Source organism: Mchenga conophoros, linkage group LG15, assembly GCF_057382185.1.
Source record: "Mchenga conophoros isolate Kocher_MC1m ecotype Shallow Benthic linkage group LG15, M_conophoros_male_GT1.1, whole genome shotgun sequence".
NCBI classification, from domain to species: Eukaryota; Metazoa; Chordata; class Actinopteri; order Cichliformes; family Cichlidae; genus Mchenga; species Mchenga conophoros.
The window spans coordinates 26,777,405-26,805,125 of NC_140540.1; the positions used below are offsets into that span (position 1 = coordinate 26,777,405).

The following is a 27,721-nucleotide window of genomic DNA, read 5'->3' on the forward strand; positions in this document are numbered from 1 at the left end:
GCTGTTTAAATGTGACGTTGTAGAAGGGAACCCTCCCTCTTCTCCCTCTACTTCCTGCTCGGTTTACTTTCACTTTGTCCGGCTGCTGTTCCGCGGAGCGTCTTTCCTATCTGTGTAGGTGAGTGAGGTCCGCGTGCCGGTGTTTGTCTCCGAGGTTCTGCTCGTGCTGTCAGATTACTGCTGTAACCGTGTTACCATAGAAACGTCAGAAATCGAGACCCTTTGAGTATCTGTTAAGATCAAACAGGTCGGTGTGTGTCCGCCGCGGCGTCAGTGACTGCAGTCATTTATGTGACGTCAGTGTGGACCCGAAGTCCACGCAGTGCCGAATAAATCCAGCATTTTATTTCTTAAACTAACATAACATTATTATGAACGTTTTTATGTTTAATATTTTATCGACAAATGTTTAAGTAGCTGCATCTCAGGGTCTGTTTGGTCACGTGAGATGTGCTGTGAGGCATTCTGTCCTCCAAACGTGGACAATAAAGTTGTTTTGATTGTTGAAGTAGAAGTAGGTCGAGGCCGGAGCATTTCTATGTTTTTCTTCATAATTCACAATGCTTGAAATCCAGCATTTACATTTAGATGTAAGACATATGTGCAGCTACCAGTCTGATATAGCCTATGCACTAACAACACAAAGTGTAACCCTGAAAAAATTTAGTCATATTACTGTTCATCTAATAAATCAGATTACTGCTGTACATGTGACTTTTGTTTAGCTTTTTTTGTATATGTTTAAAAATGTTTTGGATATCAGCTGTCATATCAGAGAGCTGTTCTACCTTTTAAGACACCAGGCTGCTGTAAATCAGCTCTGACAGAACACAGATAACAGATTTTATAGATGAGCTGCTTTTAGAACAACACGTTTAATAACCCCTTTGAAAATGTAATTGTGCTGATTTTCTGATTGTCAGCAAACTCAGAGTGCTTATGATCCTGCAGCCATGAATACATCTTGTATTCTATTGCAGCGGTCCCCAACCCACGGCCCTCGGACCGGTACCGGTCCGTGAGTTGTTTGGCACCGGGCCGCGAGAGTTTAGGCTTAGGTGTGAAATGTATAGTTTTCAGGGTTTTTATCGGTTTTATTTTGTTGTATTTATCCGCGACACCTTAAAGACCGGTCCATGCAAATATTGTCGGGCATAAACCAGCCCGTGGCGCAAAAAAGGTTGGGGACCGCTGTTCTATTGAGCAAAGGCAATATATGTGTACACACACACACACCTACCCATCTATAAATAATGAAAAAGTTTTTTAATTTAGTTTTTAAAAAAACTTCTGCTACGCTGAGATGATCCTGCTCTTTTTCCACACAGAGAGAATCCTACTGAGCATGTGCAGATCAAATTTCAGCCCTCTAGCTTGTTTATCTGAAACAGCCATTAAAAAAGTGTTTTTGAGAGTAAAGGAGAGATGTCCTCGTATCTCCTTATGTTCCCTTCTGCTCCCCCTACGGTGTTGGTGTTTAGGACATGGAAATGGTTTTCCAATTTTCTATTGTGTGCTCTTCTGCTGCTGTAGCTCATCTGCTGTAAGGTAGTGTGTGTTCAGGCATGCTCTTCTGCATACCTTGGTTGTAGTGTGTGGTTATTTTACTTACTGTTGCCTACTGTTGCCTTCCTGTCAGCTCACAGCTGTCTGCCCATTCTCTTCTGACCTCTGACAGGCTTTGTGTTAGGGAGAACTGCTGCTTGCTGTATGTACTCAGTGCATTTAGGAATGTAGACATGGTCAAGATCATGTCTAAGTCCATAATCCCCTATGTGTTTTCTCTGACACTGACTGGGTTTCTTTCCACAGGTGAGGCTGGTCGGATGTCTTTGGGGTTGTTTTTTTTTATCTGTTGTTGTGAGCTTGTGACGGAGTCCTTAGATCGATTGCTCAGACACCAGGACTGACGAAGAGACTGAGCAGCTTCTTTTCTCAAAATATTTCTTCCACACATGAAGGTGGAAAGGGTGTGAAGTGAGCTCAGCAGGTGAGTCTTTCCAGAGAAGGCTGTTTCATGATGCTGATTGGCTGTTTGCTGTTTGTTGGTATAAAACATGAAGAGAAAAAAGAATTTCTCTCTGAGTTTAGGAACAATAACTTTACAGTGATTCATTTACTTTTAAGTGTTCAAACCATCAGGTAACACTGAAGACCAGTGTTGGGAAGGTTACTTTTAAAATGTATTCCACTACAGATTACAGAGTACATGCCCCAAAATGTATTTTGTAACATATTCCGTTACGTTACTCAAAGCGAGTAACGTATTCTGGATACATTGGATTACTTAATATATTATCATGCCTTTTTACAACTACATGAATGTACTATTGCTGTGTGATTTATTACTATTACTGAAGGCTACTCACCATACCAATACCAACTAGAGTCTTAAATCTTAATATAAAATGAGTAACAGTAGGGTGGACATTAGGTAAGGTTGTATAGAAAACTATTCCGCGTGTATATAAAACAGGTCCGCGGCTCCGAAGCGTAGTAAAGGGACCTCTGGCTAATACGTCTGGTTCCATGTAGGGCTCGTAACCGAAAACTTGCTTTACTTTGTTGTCTGTGTCAACTTTGGTAGCGAGAGACAGAGAGAGGGGTTGAAAGGCTGCTCCAACTGAACTCATTGTTTCTGAGGAAAACACGAAAAAAGTGTAGAGCCGAGTCTTAATAGCTTACTTACAACTGGGCTCGTCAGGCACTCTTTTTGGCTGCAGTGGTTATTATTATATTTACATGCTTCCAGCTCCCGTTTCTGCTCGGTGACAACTCGTGCTTTTCGACTCTCCTTTTTCTCCCTCCCTCGCTCACAGACACACAGCGGGTATTGCAGTCCATTCTCCCTGCAGCACGGACTACACTGCCCATGAGGCTAGGGCAGGGGTGGGCAATCTCAGGCCACGAGGGCCGGTGTCCCTGCAGGTTTTAGATCTCACCTTGGGTCAACACACCTGAATCACATGATTAGTTCGTCACCAGGCCTCTGGAGAACTTCAGGACATGTTGAGGAGCTAATTTAGCCATTTAAATCAGCTGGGTTGGTTCGAGGACACATCTAAAACCTGCAGGGACACCGGCCCTCGTGGACTGAGATTGCCCACCCCTGGGCTAGGGCAATGCCTGTAACACTCTGTCTATTGCCTTCATATTAAATAAATAAAAATATTTCTTCACGTCATTATGAGACGCTAGATTGAGACACAGCCATTTGAGCCTCTTAATGCGTGTTTTGTTTGGGTTTCCACCGGCGTGGAATTACCATAAATAGAGAGGGCATAGCCTAACATATGAAACAGGAAAAGATCTTTTCCTGTTCCTGACCGCCGTGTAATCCCTTTATTTCAACAAAGTAACTGTATTCTGAATACCACCTTTTTAAACTGTAATGTAACGGAATACAGTTACTCATATTTTGTATTTTAAATACGTAACGGCGGTACATGAATTCCGTTACTCCCCAATACTGCTGAAGACCGACTGAAGGCACACAGGAGAAGATGTTTGGATTCTGTTTTCAGACAAAATATTATAGATGTTTAAATCCTTGTGTGTGTGTGTGTGTGTGTGTGTGTGTGTGTGTGTGTGTGTGTGTGTGTGTGTGTGTGAACTAATATATGTTGTGATATTAATGTTGCTGTGTCTGTGTAAAGGTGTGGCTTCTGCTATGGATCAGTGTGAGCACAGAGAGGAGGGAGTCCCTCCCTCTAAATCCACTCTGTGTGGGGAACATGACAGCAAGACCAAAGCTCAGAGGTGAGAGGACTGTCTCTAGCTGTCAGGACCCTTCTCCAGGTCCTGGTCAGAGACACAGAAATCAAACGAACCAACTGTTTAACTCTCTGACATGTGAACTCTCTGCAGTCACTACATTGTGTGGTCATCACCTTTTCTTAATGCAACAACCTCAGTTAAAAAAACAAAAATAAGTCAGAGTTTTAAAACTTGAGAGAGACAAACATCAAATTGCTGCCAGTACACAAACTTATTTCTGCTGCTGTGTTCCTGTGTTTAGTCTCACAAAACAGCACAATCTGTTTTTTACCGTGTCATCTACTTACACACCAGGTAGAAAATACACAATGGATTGGTTGCTATAAATTTTGGTTCTACAGTTTTGTTTTTTTTTTTGTGTTTTTCAGTTGGTTACTGGAAATTGTTGCAGATGCTTTGAATCCAAACTCACTGTGCTACTGTGCTCACTATGTAGTCCCTGTTTTTTTTCTATCAGTTTCTATCAGAAAACACAAGCCCCTCCTTCATCCACCGGTGTGTCCTTCAAGAGTAATCGATCTATGATTCAACCCATTATATTCAAAGATGAAGACATTCTTCACTTACAAAATTTTAATTGATTTTTGTTCTGTGATGACAATAAATAACACGTTAAAGAAAATCATTACAGTTATTCAGAGGCTCAATGAGGCTCCACGAATTTTAACAAGAGATTTAAACAGAGCGAGTGATTTAGTGAGTCTGCAAATCATTCTAGAGTTTAAACCCTGTGATAATAAGACAAGGTTGTCTTGATGTTACATGTGATTGATGCACAAACCCTTTTAGACCCTCTTCACTCTGTTAATGTTGGAAAGAAGCAGCTGTTCCATAACATATGACAGACGGTACCATCAACCAAACAGGAGACAGAAGCAGACACTTTTGCGGAATTTTGTTGTTGAGTATTGTTGGAAAGTTGTTTTTGTGCATTGCACCAGAAAAACTGCAAAAAACTGGCTGCCAGAGTTTATCCAGACTCCCAGTGCAGCTTCACACCAAAAAGATCAGCTGATATGATTTTCTCATTGTGACAACGTCAAGACAAATGCAGAGTAACAGTTTACTTATAGCATTTATTGACAGACCCTTGTCCAACCCCCTTGCCTTGGTGTCAAAGAAGGATGTGTGCATGTCCCAACATTTTTCAACATTTTTCTTTTCCTTACTTTTAAATCATGTGTTTAAAGACAGCACTGAAGGAATCTGCTTAGTTTGAAGGAAAGACCAAAGTTCTATGTTTGGCATACCATGGAAAGACAAGGTCACCAACACAGAGATACTTGCAACAACAGGACTACCAGCCATCTACACCATCCTCAAACAAAGACGAATGTGCTGAGTTGGCCATGCCATAAGAACGGATTATGGACACATCCCAAAGACCTTTTGTACGGAGAACTGAAAATTGCTCTGTGTGTAAAAGAAACATGAAGAACACTGGCATGGAAGGCCAAAGGTGAACAAGTTATTTAACAAAATGAGGAGACATGTGACAAAGACCTAAAGGGGTGATTGGGAGGAACGGACTTCCTGATATGAAAAATAATTAAATGATCATTCCTGCAGCCACATAAGTTAAATACTCAGGTGAGGAGAGAAACAGCTGTCACCTGAGCTGGATTAGGTGGTGGGGTAGGATCCTGGACAGAGCTGGTATAGCCAAACATACAGAGTGCACAGGGATGTTCAGTTCCCACCTCTGGCAGAAATTCAGTACTATTCCAATTTTCTGACTGAGTGGACCATGTTCTGCACCTCCAATACAAAGGAGCTTTTCCAGTTCAATTCAGTGCCAAACACACACAACAAGATATGAGGTAAAAATTCTACAACACAGAAAAAACACCAGTATTAAGGGAGCCCCAATGAGCAAGCACTTGGTGACAGTGGGATGGAAAAACTCCCTTTGAAAAGGAAGAAACCTCTAGCAGAATCAGGCTCAGGGAGGGATGGCCATCTGAGGAAGACGGGAGTAAAATCTATTTGAGCTTACAGTGGAAATCAGTTGGGGACCTATTCTTAGGTACTGAACCTTAAGGTTCCCCCAAATATCAAACCCCACTCCGAATCATAGTTTGTAGCTATGAACAGCTTAATCGATAAAGTTTTAAAATCATTCTATAAAACAAATAGTCTCGGAGAACCAAAGATTTTGTGCTAACGAGAGTCGAGTGAATTATTTTTAATTCTTAACAGACCTGTACACATGCAATCTTATCTGTTTCATTAGAATACCAACGTTTGCTGTGAATACCTTAAATAACACACGTGTGATATTCTTTATTTTCTCATTTCAGAATCAATAAGGAGACACCGTTGTCTACTTCACTGAGCTGTGTGTCAATGAAGAGTGACCGATCTATGATTCAACCAATAACCTTTTCAAACAGAGAGCGGTCTTTTGATACAGGGTGAGAACTGAAACTGTTGATTGTGTTTCTTCTTTAAAAACGTCATGTCCAACAGCAAGACCAGCACTTGCATTAGTGATCACTTTGTGTTCATACCAAGACTCATCATTACAGAGAGCAACACCTTTAACAAACTGCACATATGCTAACGTTGAGCGTTTTTGCAGTGTTTTGCAGAGCTCAGAGACTCTCAGTGGTCAGTCTGATCTGGACTCCATATTTATGGTGAGAAGATTCAAGAGTCAACAGTTTAATATCACATCAATGAGGAAAAAGTAATTTAGTTTCCATCTCTCCTTAAACATGAGACTCAGTGAGAGAATTACTAGATTCATTTAGTTAAAAACATTATGAAGGTTATAATGTGGAATATATGGTCCTAATTCTGTCAAAACCTTAATAGATGAAACTGAAAATGACTGAAAATAAGTTTAAAGTTCTAAATGTATCCCTTTTCCAGACGCTGGAGGACAACATGTTCAGTTTTTTAAAGAATGAGCTGAAGAAGATGAGGAAGGTCGTGCTTTCAGACTATCCAGAATGGTTAGAGTGTCAGAGGGAGGATGAGGAGGTGCTGAAGGCTGAGGATGAAGAACAGAGGAGGAGCAGTAGAGAGTCATTTTTGAAGATCACGCTGCAATTCCTTAGGAAAATGAAGCAGGAGAAGCTGGCTGAGTGTCTGCAGAGCAGTAAGAGGATTTGAACACATGCACAGCATTTCCTCAAGTTTGTCTACAACCCCAGCTGTTCTATGCCCCACAGTCTGAGAAACACTCTGTTGGATCTATAAATTTTTCTTTATCGAAACATAAATGATGTGCACCATGATTAACACAACACCCTGGTGCATGACAGAGACATAAACATTTATGCATCTTTTGTTTTTATGTTTCTATTTGTTTATCTATAACTTTTGTGGTCAGACATACTACATTATAGATGGTTGATTACATCAGGAAAGCCCATAAATCAATGGCTAAAGTACACTGAACAAAAATATAAACGCAACACTTTTGTTTTTGCTCCCATTCCCCATGGGATGGACGTAGAGACCTAAAATTCATTCCAGATACACAATATAACCATCCCTCCCAAACAGTGGTCACAAATCAGTCCAAATGTGTGGTAGTGGGCACATCTGCTATATTGAGATAATCCATCCCACCTCACAGGTGTGCCACATCAGGATGCTGATCTGACATCATGAGTAGTGCACAGGTGTACCTCAGACTGCCCACAACAAAAGGCCACCCTGGAATGTGCAGTTTTTTGCGCTATTGGGGGTCTGGGGACCCAGAACCGGTCAGTATCTGGTGTGACCACCATTTGCCTCATGCAGTGCAACACATCGTCGCATGGAGTCTATCAGATTGTCAATTGTGGCCTGTGGAATGTTGGTCCACTCCACTTCAATGGCTGTGCGAGGTTGTTGGATATTCGTGGGAACTGGTACACGCTGTCGTATACGCTGGTCAAGCACATCCCGAACATGCTCAATGAGTGACATATCCGGTGAGTATGCTGGCCATGCAAGAACTGGGACATTCTCAGCTGCCATCTGCCCTGAACAATGTGAACCATGATTCATCCGTGAAGCGCACACCTCTCCAACGTGCCAGACGCCATCGAATGTGAGCATTTGCCCACACAAGTCTGTTACGGCGACGAGCTGGAGTCAGGTCAAGACCCCGATGAGGACGACGGGCATGCAGTTGAGCGTCCCTGAGACGGTTTCTGACAGTTTGTGCAGAAATTGTTTGGTTGTGCAAACCAATTGTTCCAGCAGCTGTCTGGGTGGCTGGTCTCAGACGATCTTGGAGGTGAACCTGCTGGATGTGGAGGTCCTGGGCTGGTGTGGTTACACGAGGTCTGCGGTTGTGAGGCCGGTTGGATGTGCTGCCATATTCTCTGAAACGCCTGTGGAGACGGCTTATGGTTGAGAAATGAACATTCAATGCACGGGCGACAGATCTGGTTGACATTCCTGCTGTCAGCATGCCAATTGCACGCTCCCTCATTGCTTGTGGCATCTGTGGCATTTTGCTGTGAGACAAAACTGCACATTCCAGGGTGGCCTTTTGTTGTGGGCAGTCTGAGGTACACCTGTGCACTACTCATGATGTCAGATCAGCATCCTGATGTGGCACACCTGTGAGGTGGGATGGATTATCTCAATATAGCAGATGTGCCCACTACCACACATTTGGACTGATTTGTGACCACTGTTTGGGAGGGATGGTTATATTGTGTATCTGGAATGAATTTTAGGTCTCTACATCCATCCCATGGGGAATGGGAGCAGTAACAAAGGTGTTGCGTTTATATTTTTGTTCAGTGTAGGTGATAGGCAGAGGGTAGGTGAATTACAGAGAGCTGAGGGAATCCAAGGTAATCCTGTCAGTTCTTAAATAAAGGAAACACCACAGCAAATATTCTAATCAATTCTAATGTTTGTTTGTTTTTTAATTATTAATTTAGGAACTCGTGCTGCAAAGTTCCAAAAAAACCTGAAGTCTAATCTGAAAAAGAAGTTCAAGTGTGTGTTTGAGGGGATTGCTAAAGCTGGAAGCTCAACCCTTCTGAATCAGATCTACACAGAGCTCTACATCACAGAGGGAGGGACTGCAGGGGTCAATGATGAACATGAGATCAGACAGATTGAAACCGTATCCAGGAAATTGAACAGACCAGAAACTGCAATCAGACAAGAAGACATCTTTAAAGCCTCACCTGTTAAAGACAAGCCAATCAGAACAGTGCTGACAAAGGGAGTGGCTGGCATTGGGAAAACAGTCCTAACACAGAAGTTCACTCTGGACTGGGCTGAAGACAAAGCCAACCAGGACATCCAGTTCATGTTTCCATTCACTTTCAGAGAGCTGAATGTGCTGAAAGAGAAAAAGTTCAGCTTGGTGGAACTTGTTCATTACTTCTTTACTGAAACCAAAGAAGCAGGAATCTGGAGCTTTGAAGACTTCCAGGTTGTGTTCATCTTTGATGGTCTGGATGAGTGTCGACTTCCTCTGGACTTCCACAAAACTAAAATCATCACTGACCCTAGAAAGTCCACCTCAGTGGATGTGCTACTGACAAATCTCATCAGGGGAAAGCTGCTTCCTTCTGCTCGCCTCTGGATAACCACAAGACCTGCAGCAGCCAATCAGATTCTTTCCCAGTGTGTTCACAGGGTGACAGAGGTAAGAGGGTTCACTGACCCACAGAAGGAGGAGTACTTCAGAAAGAGATTCAAAGAAAAGGAGCAGACCAACAGGATTATCTCCCACATCAAGAAATCACGAAGCCTCCACATCATGTGCCACATCCCAGTCTTCTGCTGGATCACTGCTACAGTTCTGGAAGATGTGCTGAAAACTAGAGAGGGGGGACAGCTGCCCAAGACCCTGACTGAGATGTACATTCACTTCCTGGTGGTTCAGGCCAAAATGAAGAAGGTCAAGTATGATGAGGGAACTGAAACCGATCAGCACTGGAGTCCAGAGAGCAGGAAGATGATCGAGTGTCTGGGAAAACTGGCTTTTGATCAGCTGCAGAAAGGAAACCTGATCTTCTATGAATCAGACCTGACAGATTTTGAAGTAATTATCAAGGATGCCTCAGTGTACTCAGGAGTGTTCACACAGATCTTTAAAGAGGAGAGAGGACTGTACCAGAACAAGGTGTTCTGCTTCATCCATCTGAGTATTCAGGAGTTTATGGCTGCTCTTCATGTCCATCTGACCTTCATCAACTCTGAAGTCAACCTGCTGGAGAAACGGCAAAAAAAAGATCAGTATTCTTTAAAACATCTCCACCAGAGTGCCGTGGACAAGGCCTTAGAGAGTTCAAATGGTCATCTGGACTTGTTCCTCCGCTTCCTCCTTGGGCTTTCACTGCAGTCTAATCAGACTCTCCTAAAAGGTCTACTGACACAGACAGGAAGTAGTTCAAATACTGATGTGGAAACAGTCCAGTACATCAAGAAGAAGATCAGTGATAATCAGTCTGCAGAGAAAAGCATCAATCTGTTTCACTGTCTGAATGAACTGAATGATCGTTCTCTAGTGGAGGAGATCCAACAGTCTCTGACTTCGGGAAGTCTCTCTACAGATAAACTGTCTCCTGCTCAGTGGTCAGCTCTGGTCTTCATCTTATTGTCATCAAAGGAAGATCTTGATTCATTTGAACTGAAGAAATACTCTGCTTCTGAGGATGCTCTTCTGAGGCTTCTGCCAGTGGTCAAAGCCTCCAAGAAAGCTCTGTAAGTCGATTTATGAACCATTATAAATGTTTTTACATTCTTGATTGTTATCTTCATTAATAATTCTTTCTCTCAGGCTGAGCTGTTGTAACTTGTCGTGGAGAAGCTGCAAAGCTCTTTCATCAGTTCTCAGCTCCGAGTCTTCTAGTTTGAGAGAGCTGGACCTGAGTAACAATGACCTGCAAGATTCTGGCGTGAAGCTGCTGTCTGGTGGACTAAAAAGTGTACACTGTAAACTTGAAACTCTAAGGTAGTATTTAGTATTTATTTATTTATTGTCATTGTCAAGAACAATGAAATTGCGTTTGGGGCTTCCATACAACCCAAAAAAAGTGGGGGGTTTTAGGCTTGTAGTTTGTGATATTCCTAAAACCTTTCCACACAGAGGCCGAATCATTCTCTGAGATCTGCTGCTGCATCTTCTCAGAGTGCTGATGTTTAGCAATGTCCACTTCTTTACTGAACCTGTACTTGGCCTCTCTGTAGCAGTCCCTGTCTCCGCTTCTGAACGCCTTTCTCTTTTCCAGCCACAGCTTTTTGAGTTTAGGAGTAAACCAGGGTTTGTCATTGTTATAACTCACCCTGGTGCGTGATGGCACAATGCTGTCCTCACAGAAGTGGATATAGGAGGTGACAGTGTCCGTAAACTCGTCCAAGCTGTTAGAAGCAGCCTTCAATGTGTCCCAGTCTGTGGTCTCCAAACACGTGCGAAGCTCCTCCACAGCCTCGTTGCTCCACAGTTTTTTAGTCCTCACGACAGGTTTGGAGAGCTTCAGCCTCTGTCTGTACGCGGGGATTAGGTGGATCATGACGTGGTCAGAAAGTCCGAGTGAAGCGCGGGGCACCGCGCGATAGGCCCCGCTGATCGTGCTGTAGCAGTGGTCTAATGTCCTCTCCTCTCTGGTCGGGCATTTAATATACTGCTTATATTTCGGAAGCTCATGGCTCAGATTGGCTTTGTTAAAGTCCCCAAGAGCAAGTATTGCAGTATTATTATTTATGCATGCTCATCCTGGACTTTTTTCTTCTTTCAAAACTTTAGTCTCTCGGGTTGTCTGATCACAAAAGATGGAGGTGAATCTTTGGTCTTGGCTTTGAGGTCTAACCCCTCCCATCTGAGAAATCTTGATTTGAGCTACAATCATCCAGGAGACTCTCATGTGGAGGAGCTTTCTAAGGGAGTGAAGAATACTCAGTGGAGACTGGACAATCTAAGGTATGAACAAGAGTTCACATGGCGTTGGTTTATCTAACTTGGGTTTTTTTTTTTTAGCCTTTTTGCTTTTTCCTTTTTTCTGTTTATGGGAAAGATATAAAGTGATTCTATGTAAAGAAATGTGCAGACCCCAGAGGAGTCATGGAACAAGTCCTGACTGTTGTTTGTGCTTATATACCGAACAACAGTGTGGGTGCTAGAGGATGCCCTATCAGGGAACTCTATGGTCCTATTGGTGCACTGGTAATGTCTGAGGCCCTGGTCTGCAAAACCTTAAATTCTCACCTTTGACAGAGCTTTGAAAGCCTTCCGTAAGATAAACAGGGGATACTAAGTCCAAAAGGACGATGTCATAGAACTCCTTGGCTGAGGAGTCTGTATAAAGCTGTGGCCTCATGGTGGTTGGCATGTGTCATAATATTAATTTCAAAATCAGATGGTGGACACTAAAAGTGACCAGAGCCATCAAACTGAAAAAGTCCTTAGTTAGCCTGCTGGACTCCTGAGACAACTTACAAGTACTGCAGCCCAAGAAGACTGTATTCTTACAGTAGCTGTGCAAAAACTCACCTTTAGACTGAGATTCTTCTCAAGCATTTCTGGCAAACCTTCAGTCAACTTCTAGTTACTCAAAGTTACTAGTAACTTTGAGTAAGTAGAAGTTACCTAAAGCGGCAGTGCCCAGATTACTTACGTAGACAGCTACTTCGGTGCAACTGATATAAAGTGCGGTAAGCTGAAGGCAGCTTCAACCATCTGTTTGTTGAAAAATAGTAATGCGACCGCACTGCATTTTCTTGTTAGTAACGGTAACGGTCTTGTAACGATAAAAATAGTAATTAGTTAGATTTCTCATTACTGAAAAAAGTAACGCTGTTACTTATAATGCTGTTATTCTCATCATTGGTTGTTTCTGACTTCAGTTGAGGATATAGTCAGCCAGTGAATCCAATACCTTAGGCACCTCCTCAATTCTTCCAATATCCATCCTTAGAGAAAGCAGTGTCTAGGAATTAAAGGGGACAACTTAGGCATCACTAGGCTGAGTTCACTAATGGTCTTAAATAAGTCCTTGGTGGCAGGGAATTTTTGGTGGATGAGATTTCCCCTTAAGTTTCTTAAGGTTCTGGATGTGGTGGGGCTGTCATGGTTGACACATCTCTGTAATGTTGTTTGTCTGGGGTAGATCATCGGGGTTGGCAGGGTCAGGTGATGGTTCCTGTCTTTAAAAAGGGGAACTGAAAGCAGTGTTCCAATTATAGAGGTATCCCACTACTCAGCCTCACTAAGAAGGTCTGTCCGAGAGTACTGGAGAGGAGACTCTGTTCTGCTCTGTTTTGAAGACACAGCAGGGCATGAAAGCAAAGGTATCAATTTACCGGCCAATCTGTGTTTGCATCCACCCCTATGGCTACCAGATCCAGGTCGCGACTGAAAGAATGAGACTGCAGATACTAACGGTGGACATGAGTTTCCTCCAAGGTGTGGCTGGGCTCTTCTTTAGCTTGTTAGCTTCTTTAGCTTTCAGTTCTGAATGGGACTGACAAACACACACAGGTTTTTAAGAATACACTTTTACCCTTTTTTAGCTTCATGAAAGCATGACCCATAGCAGTCTCATGACCCTGCAGCTTCACAAGTACTCTGTTTAATCTGCACTGGTCATTCCACTTTATTGTCATTGATATTTATATTTAAAAGTGCAATACTGTAATTTTCTGCTGCTCATTCCTGTGCAATATCCCATCTGCCCTCCCGTCATATTTCTTTTCAAGATTTTCTTATTTAATCACTAGTGTACATATATTTATATTTATAGATACATATATATTTAGTCATCTTTTCTCTTTTACCATGTGTCTCTAATATTTTGCTCCTTACTATTTTTCTATTTTCTTTATTATTTTATTTTATTTTATTTTCTCCTACTGTATCATGGTGCTGAGTGACTGCTGCTCGTCATACACATTTCATTGCAATGTTGACCCTGTGCTAACTTGCATATGACAAATAAAACTGAAACTGAAACTGCTGAGAAGAGAATATATTTAAAACTGGCTGTGTTTCAGCATGTTTCTATATCAATCAGGAATTGGTGCTTCATGTTGAATAGCAGTATGTACACATTATAGATAAAACTCATTATGTTTTTCTCCCTCCAGAGTGGACCATTGTGGAGAGCAGTGGCTAAAACCTGGACTACTGAAGTGTAAGTCTCAGAAATGATAACTAAATGTTTATGTCAAACCTTCAAAACTACAGCTTCACAGTGGCTACAGGCATCTTTTATATACAGTCCTGTATATATTCATTCAGAAAGTATCATCATTAAACTTTCTATAACTGAGCAACATATCAGCAAGTAAAGAAAGAATAAAGCATCAAATATGTCAGATTATCAACTGCAGCTCCATCTTTTTCTTACCAGATTCATGTGAACTCACAGTGGACACCAACACAGTGAACAGAAACCTCAGACTATCTGACAGCAACAGGAAGGTGACACGTGTGAAACAGGACCATCCATATCCTGATCATCCAGACAGATTTGACTGCTGGCCTCAGCTGCTGTGTAGAAATGGTCTGACTGGCCGCTGTTACTGGGAGTTGGAGTGGGAAGGAGAAGTTTATATAGCAGTGAGTTACAGAAGAATCCAAAGGAAAAAAAAGAGTGATGAGTGTTGGTTTGGAGGAAATGATCAGTCCTGGAGTCTGAGCTGCTCTGATGGTGGTTACTCTGTGTGGCACAATAACAGAGAAACATTCATCTCCTCCCACTCCTCTTCATCCTCGGTCTCTGACAGAGTAGCAGTGTATGTGGACTGTCCTGCTGGCACTCTGTCCTTCTACAGAGTCTCCTCTGACACTCTGATCCACCTCCACACCTTTAACATCACATTGACTGAATCTCTGTATGTTGGGTTTGGATTTGGGTTCTGGTCATCTGAATCTTTACTTTCTCTGTGTTCTTAGTGTACCTTTAATCTCATCACTGAGACAGGACACACACCACTTGTAGGTTTTTTACTGTCCATGTTTACAAGGGGACATCTTTTCAGAAATGTAACCAAGTGGATTTAGAGCCTAAAGCTGACCAGCGAGTGAAGTAAAAGTGGTGAAAAGTGAAACATGTTAGAAAGAGAAGATGGCCTTAACAGGGTGTGAACTTGTAAAGTAAAAACATGATGCATTTAAGGTTATCCTATTTGGTTTTTATTTAAGAAGAGAATTTGTTCCACTGTGCGATGGCCGAGTCTCTTTGTTTGCTTGGAGATAATTTCTCCTGCTTAGAGAAAATCCTCTCACACGAAACAGAAAAGGTTGCATTGCATAGAAACTGCAATGCAAGTTGGTGGGGATGCAGGTATATGATCTTCCTGGGTCCCACAAACTATCACCGAAAAAGAGTAAACAAAGTAAATTGCTGCACATTTTGTAGAATAACATTTTAAGATTATTTTAACAATGAAATTCTTTAATGATATGTATATTATGAAAAGCAGATGTTTTGTTAAGACATTTTAAGTTTTTCAAATTTCAGATAAAATAAATACACCCAAAACAAAGGCAAGCAACAAGAACAGAAAGCTGGCAAACCCACCTGATTGACCAAAATCAACTCAAATTACTCCCACATGACAGAACCTCCTCTCTTCCTCGCTGGCTCCATATCACTCATTAGAATGATCAGTGGTTTGCTATTTCTCACCATCAAAACACTCCACAAGTCCTGCGAATGACTAATCACTTTCCTATAAACCACTGACTCAGATACTGAAGCAGTTAAATGAAGCTTCAGACGTCATTGATCATGTGACTCTGGCCAAAAGAATCAAGTCTCGACACAGTGCTTCTGAAGCAGTGTGTTGGTTTCTTTTGACACACCTGCCAGAGTGTCGGCTTCAAGCGGGCCATCACTGCTGTGAACTGTAGCGCCCAGGCTGATAAACCAGAGATTAGGCAACAAAGGGACCTTTGTTTTGTTTTCTGGAGCAATTATGTGTTAATTACACCCACACAGGCTCAACTCATCTTCTGGAATGATGATTGCAGTCTTGAAGCTGATCATCGTGCACACCCACATGGATTCATCTTCTTTGATCCACTGAATCAAAGTGGAGGCTCTGCTCTTTATGATGAGTCACGGTATCTGACCTACTATAACTACTTTGGCTCTTTTCATTACCCACAAGGTCATTTAACTCAGGGTGAACATACTCAGAGCTCACAGAGCTAACTCTGATCAGAGGGGCGTACATCGATTTTGGTGATGTAGAAAATGCACTAATGTTTTTATTAGTGCTGTCAGCGTTAATCAACGCGCTAACGTGTTGACGCCGGTCAGCCCCATGAATGGGACGATCCGCGGTAACTTGTTAACAGAGATTTGCCACATTAATGCAGTTATGGCGTTAACGTCGTTAACAAGATTAATGCTGTTTTTATGCTTGATTACGCTAGTTTTTATGCTTGCCTCTAACACCACTAAGTCTGTTTTACACAGATGGATTCATTGGGAACTGAATAGATAAGAAAATTGATCATGGTCAATTTCCTGTGGGTATACAGTGACTAACCAATTTTAAATACATCAAGTTTATTATTTCAGAACTCTAATGTTGCTGTAATGTTAGAAATAAACAGCACCACCGATCTTGAGTACCGATTCCTCTGATCATGTATCTGGTCCTTTTTTTTTTCATCCTGTCTGTCAGCTTTTGCATGGGAAAGGTGGAGAAAATATAATAAAATACAAATAGAAATGCACAATGTATTGACAACTGCTGCACCTGTAAGAAAAACAAAGAAACATACTCAGATTGTGTAAAACCTGCCTTCTGGACAAGGCCCAGAAGAATTCTAAGTTCCACTGTAAGCTTGTCTTACTGTCTGTTAATGTTCCACAAGAGCAGGTTCAAAGTTCAGTGGCATGTGGTTATTGTATGACCTTAAATAATAAAAACTGTGGAGAACTGAATGTGGAGATTAGATTGAATCTGCAGACCAGCAAGCTCCTGTTTAGCCTTGCTTTTAGTTGCTTTACATTACAAGTGGTTGATTAAGATTAATTTCACACAGATTATTTCTTCCATCAAACAGTAACGCAAACTGCTTCCTGCCTCTTCACTGTCAGCAGGTATGTCCAAAAAGCTTCCAAGTCTTTGTAGGATTTTGTTGTATGTTGCTGCAGAGGTGTGTTCATGGGCATTTTTGTCTGTTCATGCATTTTCATTCATGTGACCATCTCAGGATGCTCTCTGTTAGAAAATCGTTATGCTAATGGAAGTTCAGGCTGGTCTGCAAGAACTGATATTCAGATGACTAAATTACCTTTTCCCTGGTTATGTTGGGCTATCACAACCCATCAGTCTATTTCATTTGTTTTAAAAAGCTTTCAGTTCAAACTGTCTTCTACAACACGTCCAAATGTCAACCCTTATGATTATTTTTGGAAAACGTTTTTTTCAGAGTGGGGACCTTCACATTACAACCACCTCTGTGATGGAGAGATATTTTGTTTCCAGCCATTAGTTTCATTAATTGGTCTTGAGTACTGGGGGGACTTATCAAAAGGGTTATTGGCAGTATTATGATCAACCTCACTCCAGATTTAAAAAAACATGAGACTTGTTACTTGTTTTTTTTTCTGTTTCTATCATTTACATAATCCTTAATAAGTCAAATTTGACCTTGACACAACAGGAAGCTTCAGTAACCAGATGGCATGTAGAAATTTGAAACAAACAAACAACACAACTTTTTACCTATAAATAAATGTCCTTTGATGTAATGGCATTTACAGTTTTTACAACAAACAGAATGCTATCACACCAATCAGCAGCTGTAATTCATATCATACAAAATCAAAGTTCAAGGTTTTATTTTTCTGAGGTATAAAAATCACAAAAAGGTTCCTGATAACCTTATTGCTCAATGTGATTAAAACCCCACCGCCAAGATAAAACAACATGAAAGGAAATCAAATAAAACAGTTATTAGATGCACTAATTTTGATTTTACAAACACGATCAAACACGTGGTATTTTCTGTAAAGTGTTTCTTATCTTTCTTTGTTTTATGTTACGGTATCAAGATATACTGGTATTATGTTAACAAAGACCAGTTTACATTTTGAATATCAAAACGAATCCAAACTTTTTGTAATTGTTTGACAGCAGTCAGAACAAATGTGTCCTGTGATGTTGTGTGAAGGTTTGGGATCTGCTATGGATCAGTGCAGGGAACATGAGAGTCGAACCAAACTGCAGAGGTGAGATGACCAACCGCCCATGACACATCATCTTATCTCTAGTTAAGCACTCAAGTTAAATTATTATATATAATAGGAAGATCAAACACCACAAACGGGACTCGCCTGTACCCAGTTGTGTCTCCATGGAGAGCGATTGGTCCAAGGGCGAACATGTTAACTTCAAAGATGGACATCACCCTGCTGATCCAAGGTAAGAAGTCAAAGGAACTAAAACAGATTTGTTAGACAAAATGATTTCTTAACAATGTTGAAAGAAATATTGATTATTATTTATTTAATTATCTTAATATTTAGAAAAAAGTTTAGAAGAGCAAAAATTCAAAAGCGTTCAGAGTTTTCTTCATGTGATCACTGTTTCAGGTTATTAATGAGTTCTTATTCAGGATAAACGAGTCCTTGTGTTTGCAGGAGGAGCCTGCAGCAGAGACCACACTCGCCTGTATCCAGCAGCGTGTCCATGCAGAGTGAGTGGTCCAAGGGTCCACATGTCGACTTTAAACATGAACAGAGGTCTGACCTTGGGTAAGGACTACAAACTGAAGGTGCAGCTTTTTACAGTTTCAGAGGGGCAGAAAATGGATGGATGGATGGCTGTTTTAGCACTGCATTTAGCAATACCATTTTCATCCACTTTATTTAACACGGTTTAAATTCTTTATAGCACGCTCCAACCATTTCATGGCTTTATGTTTTTTTAGCAGGAGGATTTACTTACTCATTCTAACTGTCATGTACTAAGACAAGTCACATAGGATGGTGTCTAACATAAATGCGTTCCTATATTTAAAGGAAGATCCTACAGCAGAGACCACACTCTTCTGTATTCAGCAGTGTGTCCATGAAGAGCGATCGGTCCAAGGGTCCACATGTCGACTTTAAACATGAACAGAGCCCTGATGATGCAAGGTAAGAGCGCAACAGGGTCGATTCAGGACTTATCTGAAACAGACATTACACATATTTTAGAATCAGGTTTTTATCAACATATAGATCAGGATGAATGTATTGATCAGTAAGAAGACTGAATAGGTTATGTTTTATTATTGCATTTGCAAATGCCAACTTGTTCCCACCACTTATAACATGTCCAGTCCCATTCGATTCTTTATACTTGCTGCAACTATCACAGCACTTTGTGTCTTTTGCCACTGGGTTCACCCAGTGTGCTTGCTAACTGAAATCTCTCCCCCTGTGATTGTAGGAAGGTCAGACAACAGCAGCGCTCTCCTGTATCTAGCAGTGTGTCCATGCAGAGCGAGCGGTCCAAGGGTCCACATGTTGACTTTAAACATGAACAGAAGTCTGACCAAGGGTAAGGACTCAAAGGTGCATGAGTTATCTGATACAGAGTACTGCACATATTTTAACTATCAATTTTATATCCTAATAAATCTATCAGACCATAAAGCGCCCCGGATTATAAGACGCACTGTCGATGAACAGGTCTGTTTTCATACATAATGCACACTGGATTATAAGACGCAATAAGGGAAACAAAACAGTCCAGTCAGAGTTGAGTAAGCCAGACTTTACTCAACTCATTCTTCTTGCTTTCTCCACTTCTGTACCCTTGATTCATTAATGTTGAATTCTCTCGCAGCTGCTCTATTCCCATGTTGTTGCAGTATATTAATGACTAACCTTGTATTGTGGATGGATTCTCTTAGTTGTTCTCCTCACTGAAGTTTGGTCCGTTTACACCGTCCTACGATGCGTTTGCATTTGCCCCTAACCATCGGGAATGCTCGCGTTAACTTTTATTGAGTAGAAAAAAGTTAGCATTCTTCCTTCAGCTTCACTGTTTAAGTTATGCTAACATAGCTGTGTCGCTAGCAATCACGTAGCACATCATTATATACTATACCGGCTAGTCCAACTTCAGTAACCCTACAAAAGTCACTGCTGTTTAGTTTTCTGTCTTCATTTCTGTCTGAAGTGATAGGAGAGCTGTGTGTTTAATTTTTTTTCAGAAATCTCTCAGTCAGAACATGCTATATCATGTTTAGGTGGAAACTAGCAAGCTAAGTTCCTGTTAACTTCTAACTCCGTTAAATTTAATAAATTCTGTTTTCATGGATGTCTGGATGTTAAACTTTATTGTTACACCTTTTAAAGCAGCAAATTTTGTTAAAGATGAAAGAATTTAGAGAGTTAGTTTTTAACTCTCAGTGATGGCGCAGTGTGCTTTTGACTTTGGAACCTGAAGCAGAGTTTGGACACAGATTACTGCGCAAGGCTCCTGACTACAGTAGCCGTAATGCTCCGATAATCGGAGCATCGACAAGCGGTGTGGCTTCGTAGCTTACCAAAGTTTCAAGGTCAGAAAGCACAACCAGAATTCATACATAAGGGGCACCAGATTATAAGGCACACTATTGATTTTTGAGAAAATTAAAGGATTTTAAGTGCGCCTTATAGTCCAAAAAATATGGAACAATACGGTATATTAAGTTTTAGCATTGCATTTTAAACATGCTGGTCTAATCAAGGATTTTAACATGGCTTATTATTTTTATTCATTTATGATTATCTCTAGCATGGTGCTTTGTATTATTCGTATTTTATCACTGTGGTTCACACCATGTGCTGGGTAACTGAAATATCCTCCTGTGATTGTAGGAAGATCAGACAATGGCAGCAGCACTCTTCTGTATCCAGCAGTGTGTCCATGCAGAGTGAGCGGTCCAAGGGTCCACATGTTGACTTTAAACATGAACAGAGGCCTGATGATCTGGGGTAGGAGCTGAAAGTGTGCAGATGTATCTGAGAAAGTACCTTAATTTTTTTTAAGATTGGTGCAGCCATTACAGCAGGAGGATTAATATACTTGTACTAACTAGATTTTTATTCTCACAGCTCTTTAGCAAAAGTAAAACTGCTCTCAACAAAATACAGCCGGCTTTATGTGGGATACTTTTCACTATCTATCAGACAAACAGTGAGGGGGTGGAAGGTTGGAGGAGTTATTTACGTTTTTACTGGACTGCACAGTCCTGTAAAAGCTTTATTTTGAACCTGTTATCCTTAAGCAACTCACATGATAACTAAAATAAACATAAATATTTTATGTGTCTCTCTAGAGTTCAGCATGCCCAGCAGAATCAAAAAGACCTCGACTCCATCTTCACTGTGTGTAAATGTTCACCCACTGCACTTATCGTCATCAGTGATAGGTATTCTGGTTGGAACAACCTTCAGGCTACATGCATTAATATTTCTGTTCCAGAAACTCGAGAAGAGCATCATCAGTTTTGTGAAGGATGAGCTGAAAAAATTTCAGAGGATTCTGAGCCCAGATGACTCAGTCGGATTGGAGAGTGAGAGAGAGGATGGTGAAGATGTGGAGGAGAGGAGGAGCAGCAGAGAATCATTTCTGAAAATCACACTTTACTTCTTGAGAAGAATGAAAGAGAAGGAGCTGGCCGACCATCTCCAGAGCAGTACGAGTATTTCAGTAATATCGATGTGATGTCACTTACCTACTGCCTCGTACAGGGCATAGGCTTTGAACGTGTGGTGGTGACAATTCTGACATTTATCTTGGTGGTAAAGTTATCTCATGATCCTCATCTGCTGGGAAGGTCACTTGTTTCTGCTGTTATGTCAGCATCTGTTATAACATGTCCGTCAATAATGTCGCTAAGGCAAGGAAAGCGCTCATTCTCCTTGAAATGTTTAACCATCCAACCTGGAGAGCAGCACTACCCTTTTCTTCTGTGGATGCCTTAGGAAGCCTTAGTTTCCCAAAATGGTAAATGATCTTTTCTGTTGCCAGTGGAAGAGCAAGGAAGGTGATTCTTGGTGACTCCATGGGTCCTGGGAGTTAACTGGGTGCCTTACAGGTCCAATATTCTACTACTTACCTCACTATATACATATTTTTCAAGTTTCTGCCCCAAAGTGACAGAGTGACAGCGCAAAGTCGCCAATACACGATCGACACTCTGGTTTTTTAGATGCCTCTTTTTGTATTAACTTCACTTTCAAATCCAGCCACATTCTCAGCACAGTATTGGTATTTAAGATGGGTGATGGTATGTTTTGTCAGGCATTTTTGCTGTAATAAACGCCTTCTCTAACACCTCCAGCTCGACTGTGTTAGTGATTTTTAGTTACAGGCCTTAAAGTCATTATGTCAGTCTCACCCCGTTGTTGGGGGAAACAGCCAGAACAGTTCCCTGAATTAAATGATGCTCACCACTCACTCAGAAACACAGCCTCACAGTTTAACTGTGGCCGTCCCTTTGGCTAGTTATGTATCTACGAAGTGAAGGTGGAATGAACTCCCATTTTGAGATCGTGTCTCAAAATGCAGGCTTGAATGGTGTTAAACACACTAGAACAATATGTGTGCTACAAGGACAAGCTGCCTTTCAACCTGGTGCACGTACTTGTTTAAACACATTGTGTTTACGGGATTTTCAGTAGCTGCATATTTCTTAAGCTACTTGGTGTTGAGCTTTTTGTGTTCTTGAGATTTAACAGGTTTTAATTTCTCTTTGTTTTTTATTCAGGAACTCATAATACTGTGTGTCAATATAAGCTGAAGTCTAGCCTAAAGACAAAATTCGAGTGTGTGTTTGAGGGGATCGCTAAAGCAGGAAACCCAACCCTTCTGAATCAGATCTACACAGAGCTCTACGTCACAGAGGGAGGGACTGCAGAGGCCAGTGATGAACATGAGGTCAGACAGATTGAAACAGCATCCAGGAAACCAGACAGACCAGAAGCAACAATCAGACAAGAAGACATCTTTAAAGCCTCACCTGTTAAAGACAAGCCAATCAGAACAGTGCTGACAAAGGGAGTGGCTGGCATTGGGAAAACAGTCCTAACACAGAAGTTCACTCTGGACTGGGCTGAAGACAAAGCCAACCAGGACATCCAGTTCATGTTTCCATTCACTTTCAGAGAGCTGAATGTGCTGAAAGAGAAAAAGTTCACCTTGGTGGAACTTGTTCATCACTTCTTTACTGAAACCAAAGAAGCAGGAATCTGGAGCTTTGAAGACTTCCAGGTTGTGTTCATCTTTGATGGTCTGGATGAGTGTCGACTTCCTCTGGACTTCCACAAAACTAAAATCATCACTGACCCTAGGAAGTCCACCTCAGTGGATGTGCTACTGACAAATCTCATCAGGGGAAAGCTGCTTCCTTCTGCTCGCATCTGGATAACCACAAGACCTGCAGCAGCCAATCAGATTCTTTCCCAGTGTGTTCACAGGGTGACAGAGGTAAGAGGGTTCACTGACCCACAGAAGGAGGAGTACTTCAGAAAGAGATTCAAAGAAAAGGAGCAGGCCAACAGGATTATCTCCCACATCAAGAAATCACGAAGCCTCCACATCATGTGCCACATCCCAGTCTTCTGCTGGATCACTGCTACAGTTCTGGAAGATGTGCTGAAAACCAGAGAGGGAGGACAGCTGCCCAAGACCCTGACTGAGATGTACATTCACTTCCTGGTGGTTCAGGCCAAAATGAAGAAGGTCAAGTATGACGAGGGAACTGAAACAGATCAGCACTGGAGTCCAGAGAGCAGGAAGATGATCGAGTGTCTGGGAAAACTGGCTTTTGATCAGCTGCAGAAAGGAAACCTGATCTTCTATGAATCAGACCTGACAGAGTGTGGCATTGACATCAGGGCAGCCTCAGTGTACTCAGGAGTGTTCACACAGATCTTTAAAGAGGAGAGAGGACTGTACCAGAACAAGGTGTTCTGCTTTATCCATCTGAGTGTTCAGGAGTTTCTGGCTGCTCTTCATGTCCATCTTATATTTAGCAACTCTGGGGTCAACATGCTGGAAGATCAAATTGCTTCTAAGAAGCCTAAGGTCTTTAAAAACAAATGTAGTCTAAAACTCCTTCATCAGATTGCTGTGGACAAGGCCTTACAGAGTCCAAATGGACACCTGGACTTGTTCCTCCGCTTCCTCCTTGGGCTATCACTGCTGAACAGTCAGAATCTCTTAAGAGGACTCCAGAAAACAGTAGGTTCAGAGTGCAATCAGAAAACAGCCAAGTATATAAAGAAAAAGATCAGCGAAAATGAGGCTACTGAGCAAAACATCAATCTGTTCCACTGTCTGAATGAACTGAATGATTGTTCTCTAGTGGAGGAGATTCAACAGTTCCTGAGTTCAGGAAGTCTCTCTACAGATAAATTGTCTTCTGCTCAGTGGTCAGCTCTGGTCTTCATCTTACTGTCATCAGATGAAGATCTGGACATATTTGACTTGAAGAAATACTCTGCTTCAGAAGAAGCTCTTCTAAGGCTACTCCCAGTGGTCAAAGCCTCCAACAGAGCTCTGTAAGTGGATGAATCAGAATCAGAATACTTTATTGATCCCTGGGGGAAATTATTTTTTTGTTACAGTGCTCCATTATAAACCAACATAAACCAACATTAAGACAAGACAGACAATACGCTAACTAAGAACTAACTAAGAATAGCATAGTACTATATATATATATATATATATATATATATATATATATATATATATATACTCATTAATAAATTAATACTCATTAATAAATAGCTGGAAAAGAAACGTGTAGTTGTAGCAGTAACCAGTGTGTTAAGTTAAGTGGATGCATTGACATGATATATATAATATAATAATATAACTGAACACATTAAACATTTGTAATTACTATTTCCTGCTTAGGCTAGGTGGTTGTCACCTGTCAGGGGGAACCTGGAAAGATCTTTCCTCAATTCTCCAATTTTCTAGTCTGAAAGAGCTGGACCTGAGTAACAATGACCTGCAAGATTCAGGAATGCTGCAGCTATCTGTGGGACTGAAGAGTGCACACTGTAAACTGGAGATTCTCAGGTTAGGAATCCATTGCAAAGTATTACACTTCAAATTTGGCAACAGTAATGTTTAAATTGTCAAATTAATTTCTATTAAATAGAATTGGGACATAATTTCTTAATTAATTTAGGGTGGTGGCATTTTTGTGTTTTTGTATTAACATTTGCAGTGATCTAGATTTGTCCAACCAGAAAGCTAATTCAGTAACACCGAATATGAAGTGTGTTTAAAACACATCTCCAACCTTAACTCTAAAGGATGGCTGTGTGCAAACTGTCGTGGAGAAGCAGTGAAGCCCTGTCCACAGTTCTCTGCTCTGAGTCCTGTAGCCTGAGAGAGCTGGATCTGAGTAACAATGACTTGCAGGATTCTGGCGTAAGAGGGTTGTTAGCTGGACTGGAGAGCCCACACTGTAAACTTGAAACTCTTAGGTAAGAAATCAGATGTTTACTTCTCTTTTTCTAAAGACTGTGTCCTGCAGATTCTTTTGTATATCCTGACCAATGTCTTAAACTTACCTATAACACTGTTTTAAATACAATTTCTTTTAATAATTTCAGCCTCTCAGGTTGTCTAATCAGATATGACGGCTGTGCTTCTCTGGCTGCAGCTCTGAGATCTAACCCCTCCCATCTTAGAAAGCTAGACCTAAGTTACAATCATCCAGGAGATTCAGGAGTGGGACTGCTGTCCACTGGACTGAAAAATCCACTCTGGAGACTGGGCATTCTGAAGTATGATTCATGAAGACACCGATGATTTTTGTAAAAAACTATAATAATTAAAAAAAAAAAACTTGCCATGGAGGCTCTTTGCCTTAAATACAAGCATGCATTTAAGCCATTGTGAAACTTGACAACATGTATTAAGTCTAATTTACACTATTTAGCCCTTCTCTACAATACTGTTATAGATTTAACACTGTCAGTGAAGCTGGGAAAAAAGTTAGCATTTTCAGTTTCAGTTTTGAGAGCATGTGTGGTTGATTGGTTGGTGGCTGCTAATAGTCCTACATTAGCTTATATTTTAGAGCATGTCTTCCACTTTTCATAATGAAAGACAACATATCAGTTAACTGGGTTGTTTTTTTCCCCAGGGTGGAAAACTGTGGAGAGCAAAGGTTAAAACCCGGTCTGAGAAAATGTAAGCATGTACTTTGTTAATAGGAATTTATGATATTTTGAAACCTTGTATTTGAATATTCTTTATGTCCTTTATTTTAAAGCTGTGTCTTCTTTCTTCTGGCAGACGCCTGTGAACTTACACTGGACAGAAACACAGCACACAGAAAGCTGAAACTTTCTGAAAACGACAGAAAAGTAATGCTGGTAGGAGAGAAGGAGCAGACTTATCCCAATCACCCAGACAGATTTGACCGTAGGGAGCAGCTCTTGTGCAGTAATCGTCTGACTGGTCGCTGTTACTGGGAGGTGGAGTGGAGAGGAGAAGTTGACATAGCCGTAAGTTACAGAGGAATAAAACGGAAAGGAAACAGTGAAGACTGCAAGTTTGGAATGAATGATCAGTCGTGGTGTCTGCGATGCTCTGATGGTGGCTTCTCCGTCTGCCATGATAACAAAATCAGATCAGTCCCTCCCTCTTCGGTCTCTAACAGAGTAGCAGTGTATGTGGATTATCCTGCTGGCAGTCTGTCCTTCTACAGAGTCTCCTCTGACAAAATGATCCAAATCCACACCTTCGAAACCACATTCACTGAACCTCTGTATGCTGGGTTCGGTTTTGTGTTTGGGTTGGGCGTTGAGTCTTTGATGCTGTCAATTGACTCCTCTGTGTCTCTGTGTTCAGTATAGGACAAATAATTGCATACATCAGTCTGCATCTGAGTAACATCCACAATGAAAATATGATATGGCATTTCAGAACAAGTTCTAGCAAGATTTCTGGATAAGCAAACAACACATTACATTTCCTTTCTGCTTTAATATACAGTAAGAGATGTGATCTGAAAGTTTTTATATATTGCTAGTTTGGCTCTGAGGATTACTGCTCTTTTTGGCCAACTGCCTTCTAGAATGCAGTAAAACATACTACATGGATTATCAAACTTTAATGGCAGTTTTTCAACTCCTAACTTAAAGTATAGAATATGGCAACTGATTCTAAAGAACATAATAATCTGCTTCCATACATCCATTGTTTGTCCTACTAGGATTAGAATAAGATTGCATTTTTGCCATGTTTTCAGTACTAGAAAATATTATCTTTCAAATGAAGTCTCTTAAATGCATTTATAGTTCTTCCTTTAGCAGATCTTATTAGGGTGTAGGTCAAGATTACATAAAAAAGGGTAGATGTGAACCAAACCCTTCCCCTACCCTTAAATCCTAAAACCAGTCAATGGCAACTGCATACATGTAAAGACAATGCATTTCCTTACGTTCATCAAGTTCATTTTCTTAGTAGTCCTTACCCTTGAAAATATTTCTTCTTCTGTCAAAGGTTATTATCCATTTAAACTTGGCTAAAAGTTTTAAAATGAACACAGGTTGCATTTGAAAGTGCGTACCACTTCAGGACAAAAAAGAAAAAAGAAAGCTTCCCCATATTTTCACTGTTCTGTTCTTCAGTCACCAACATCATTTTCATTTTCTGCAATATTTTTACTCTGAATTTTTTTAAAAGAAAGTTTTTATTATTTCTGCTTTAATTTGCCAAGATGTGAAACACGGCAACATGTACAATAAATGACCGTATAACCTGACTTGTGAGATGTCATGTATTAATGTTTTTCACTGATCACCGATCAGCAGTGATCAGTGAGATGCTTGACTACAAGATAAACAGCCACAAGGAGCAGTACCTTCCATGGCGAAGGAGACTAGAGGCCAAGGTCAAAGTAGCATGGAAGGAAGTTAGCCAATGATCGGAGCTGCAGGAAGGGGCAATCAAAAAGGTGCCTAAGAAGTAGAGCAAGCTCTTATATATATTATATTCCTTCAGC

General features: G+C 41.0%; 1 protein-coding gene across 2 annotated transcripts; it reads left to right on the plus strand.

The window, feature by feature from the left end:
• Positions 1–50: 50 nt before the first annotated feature.
• On the plus strand, positions 51–27,481 carry LOC146558511 (protein NLRC3-like). 2 transcript variants are annotated; one of them, XM_085245965.1, is made up of 15 exons: positions 14,645–16,802; positions 17,842–17,936; positions 18,013–18,129; positions 18,348–18,461; positions 18,729–18,845; positions 19,141–19,251; positions 20,559–20,675; positions 21,020–21,068; positions 21,166–21,379; positions 22,454–24,248; positions 24,610–24,777; positions 25,017–25,190; positions 25,320–25,493; positions 25,856–25,902; positions 26,008–27,481. In XM_085245965.1, the coding sequence occupies exons 2-15, from the start codon at positions 17,854–17,856 to the stop codon at positions 26,568–26,570; spliced, it is 3,843 nt and encodes a 1,280-aa protein (XP_085102091.1). In that variant the 5' UTR covers positions 14,645–16,802; positions 17,842–17,853; the 3' UTR covers positions 26,571–27,481. The 2 variants fall into 2 exon arrangements, with proteins under 2 accessions (XP_085102092.1, XP_085102091.1); XM_085245966.1 differs by lacking the exons at positions 17,842–17,936; positions 18,013–18,129; positions 18,348–18,461; ... (9 more) ...; positions 25,856–25,902; positions 26,008–27,481 and adding exons at positions 51–118; positions 1,813–1,990; positions 3,657–3,759; ... (5 more) ...; positions 11,492–11,665; positions 13,828–13,874 and having other exon boundaries at positions 14,094–16,542.
• The last annotated feature ends 240 nt before the right edge of the window (positions 27,482–27,721 follow it).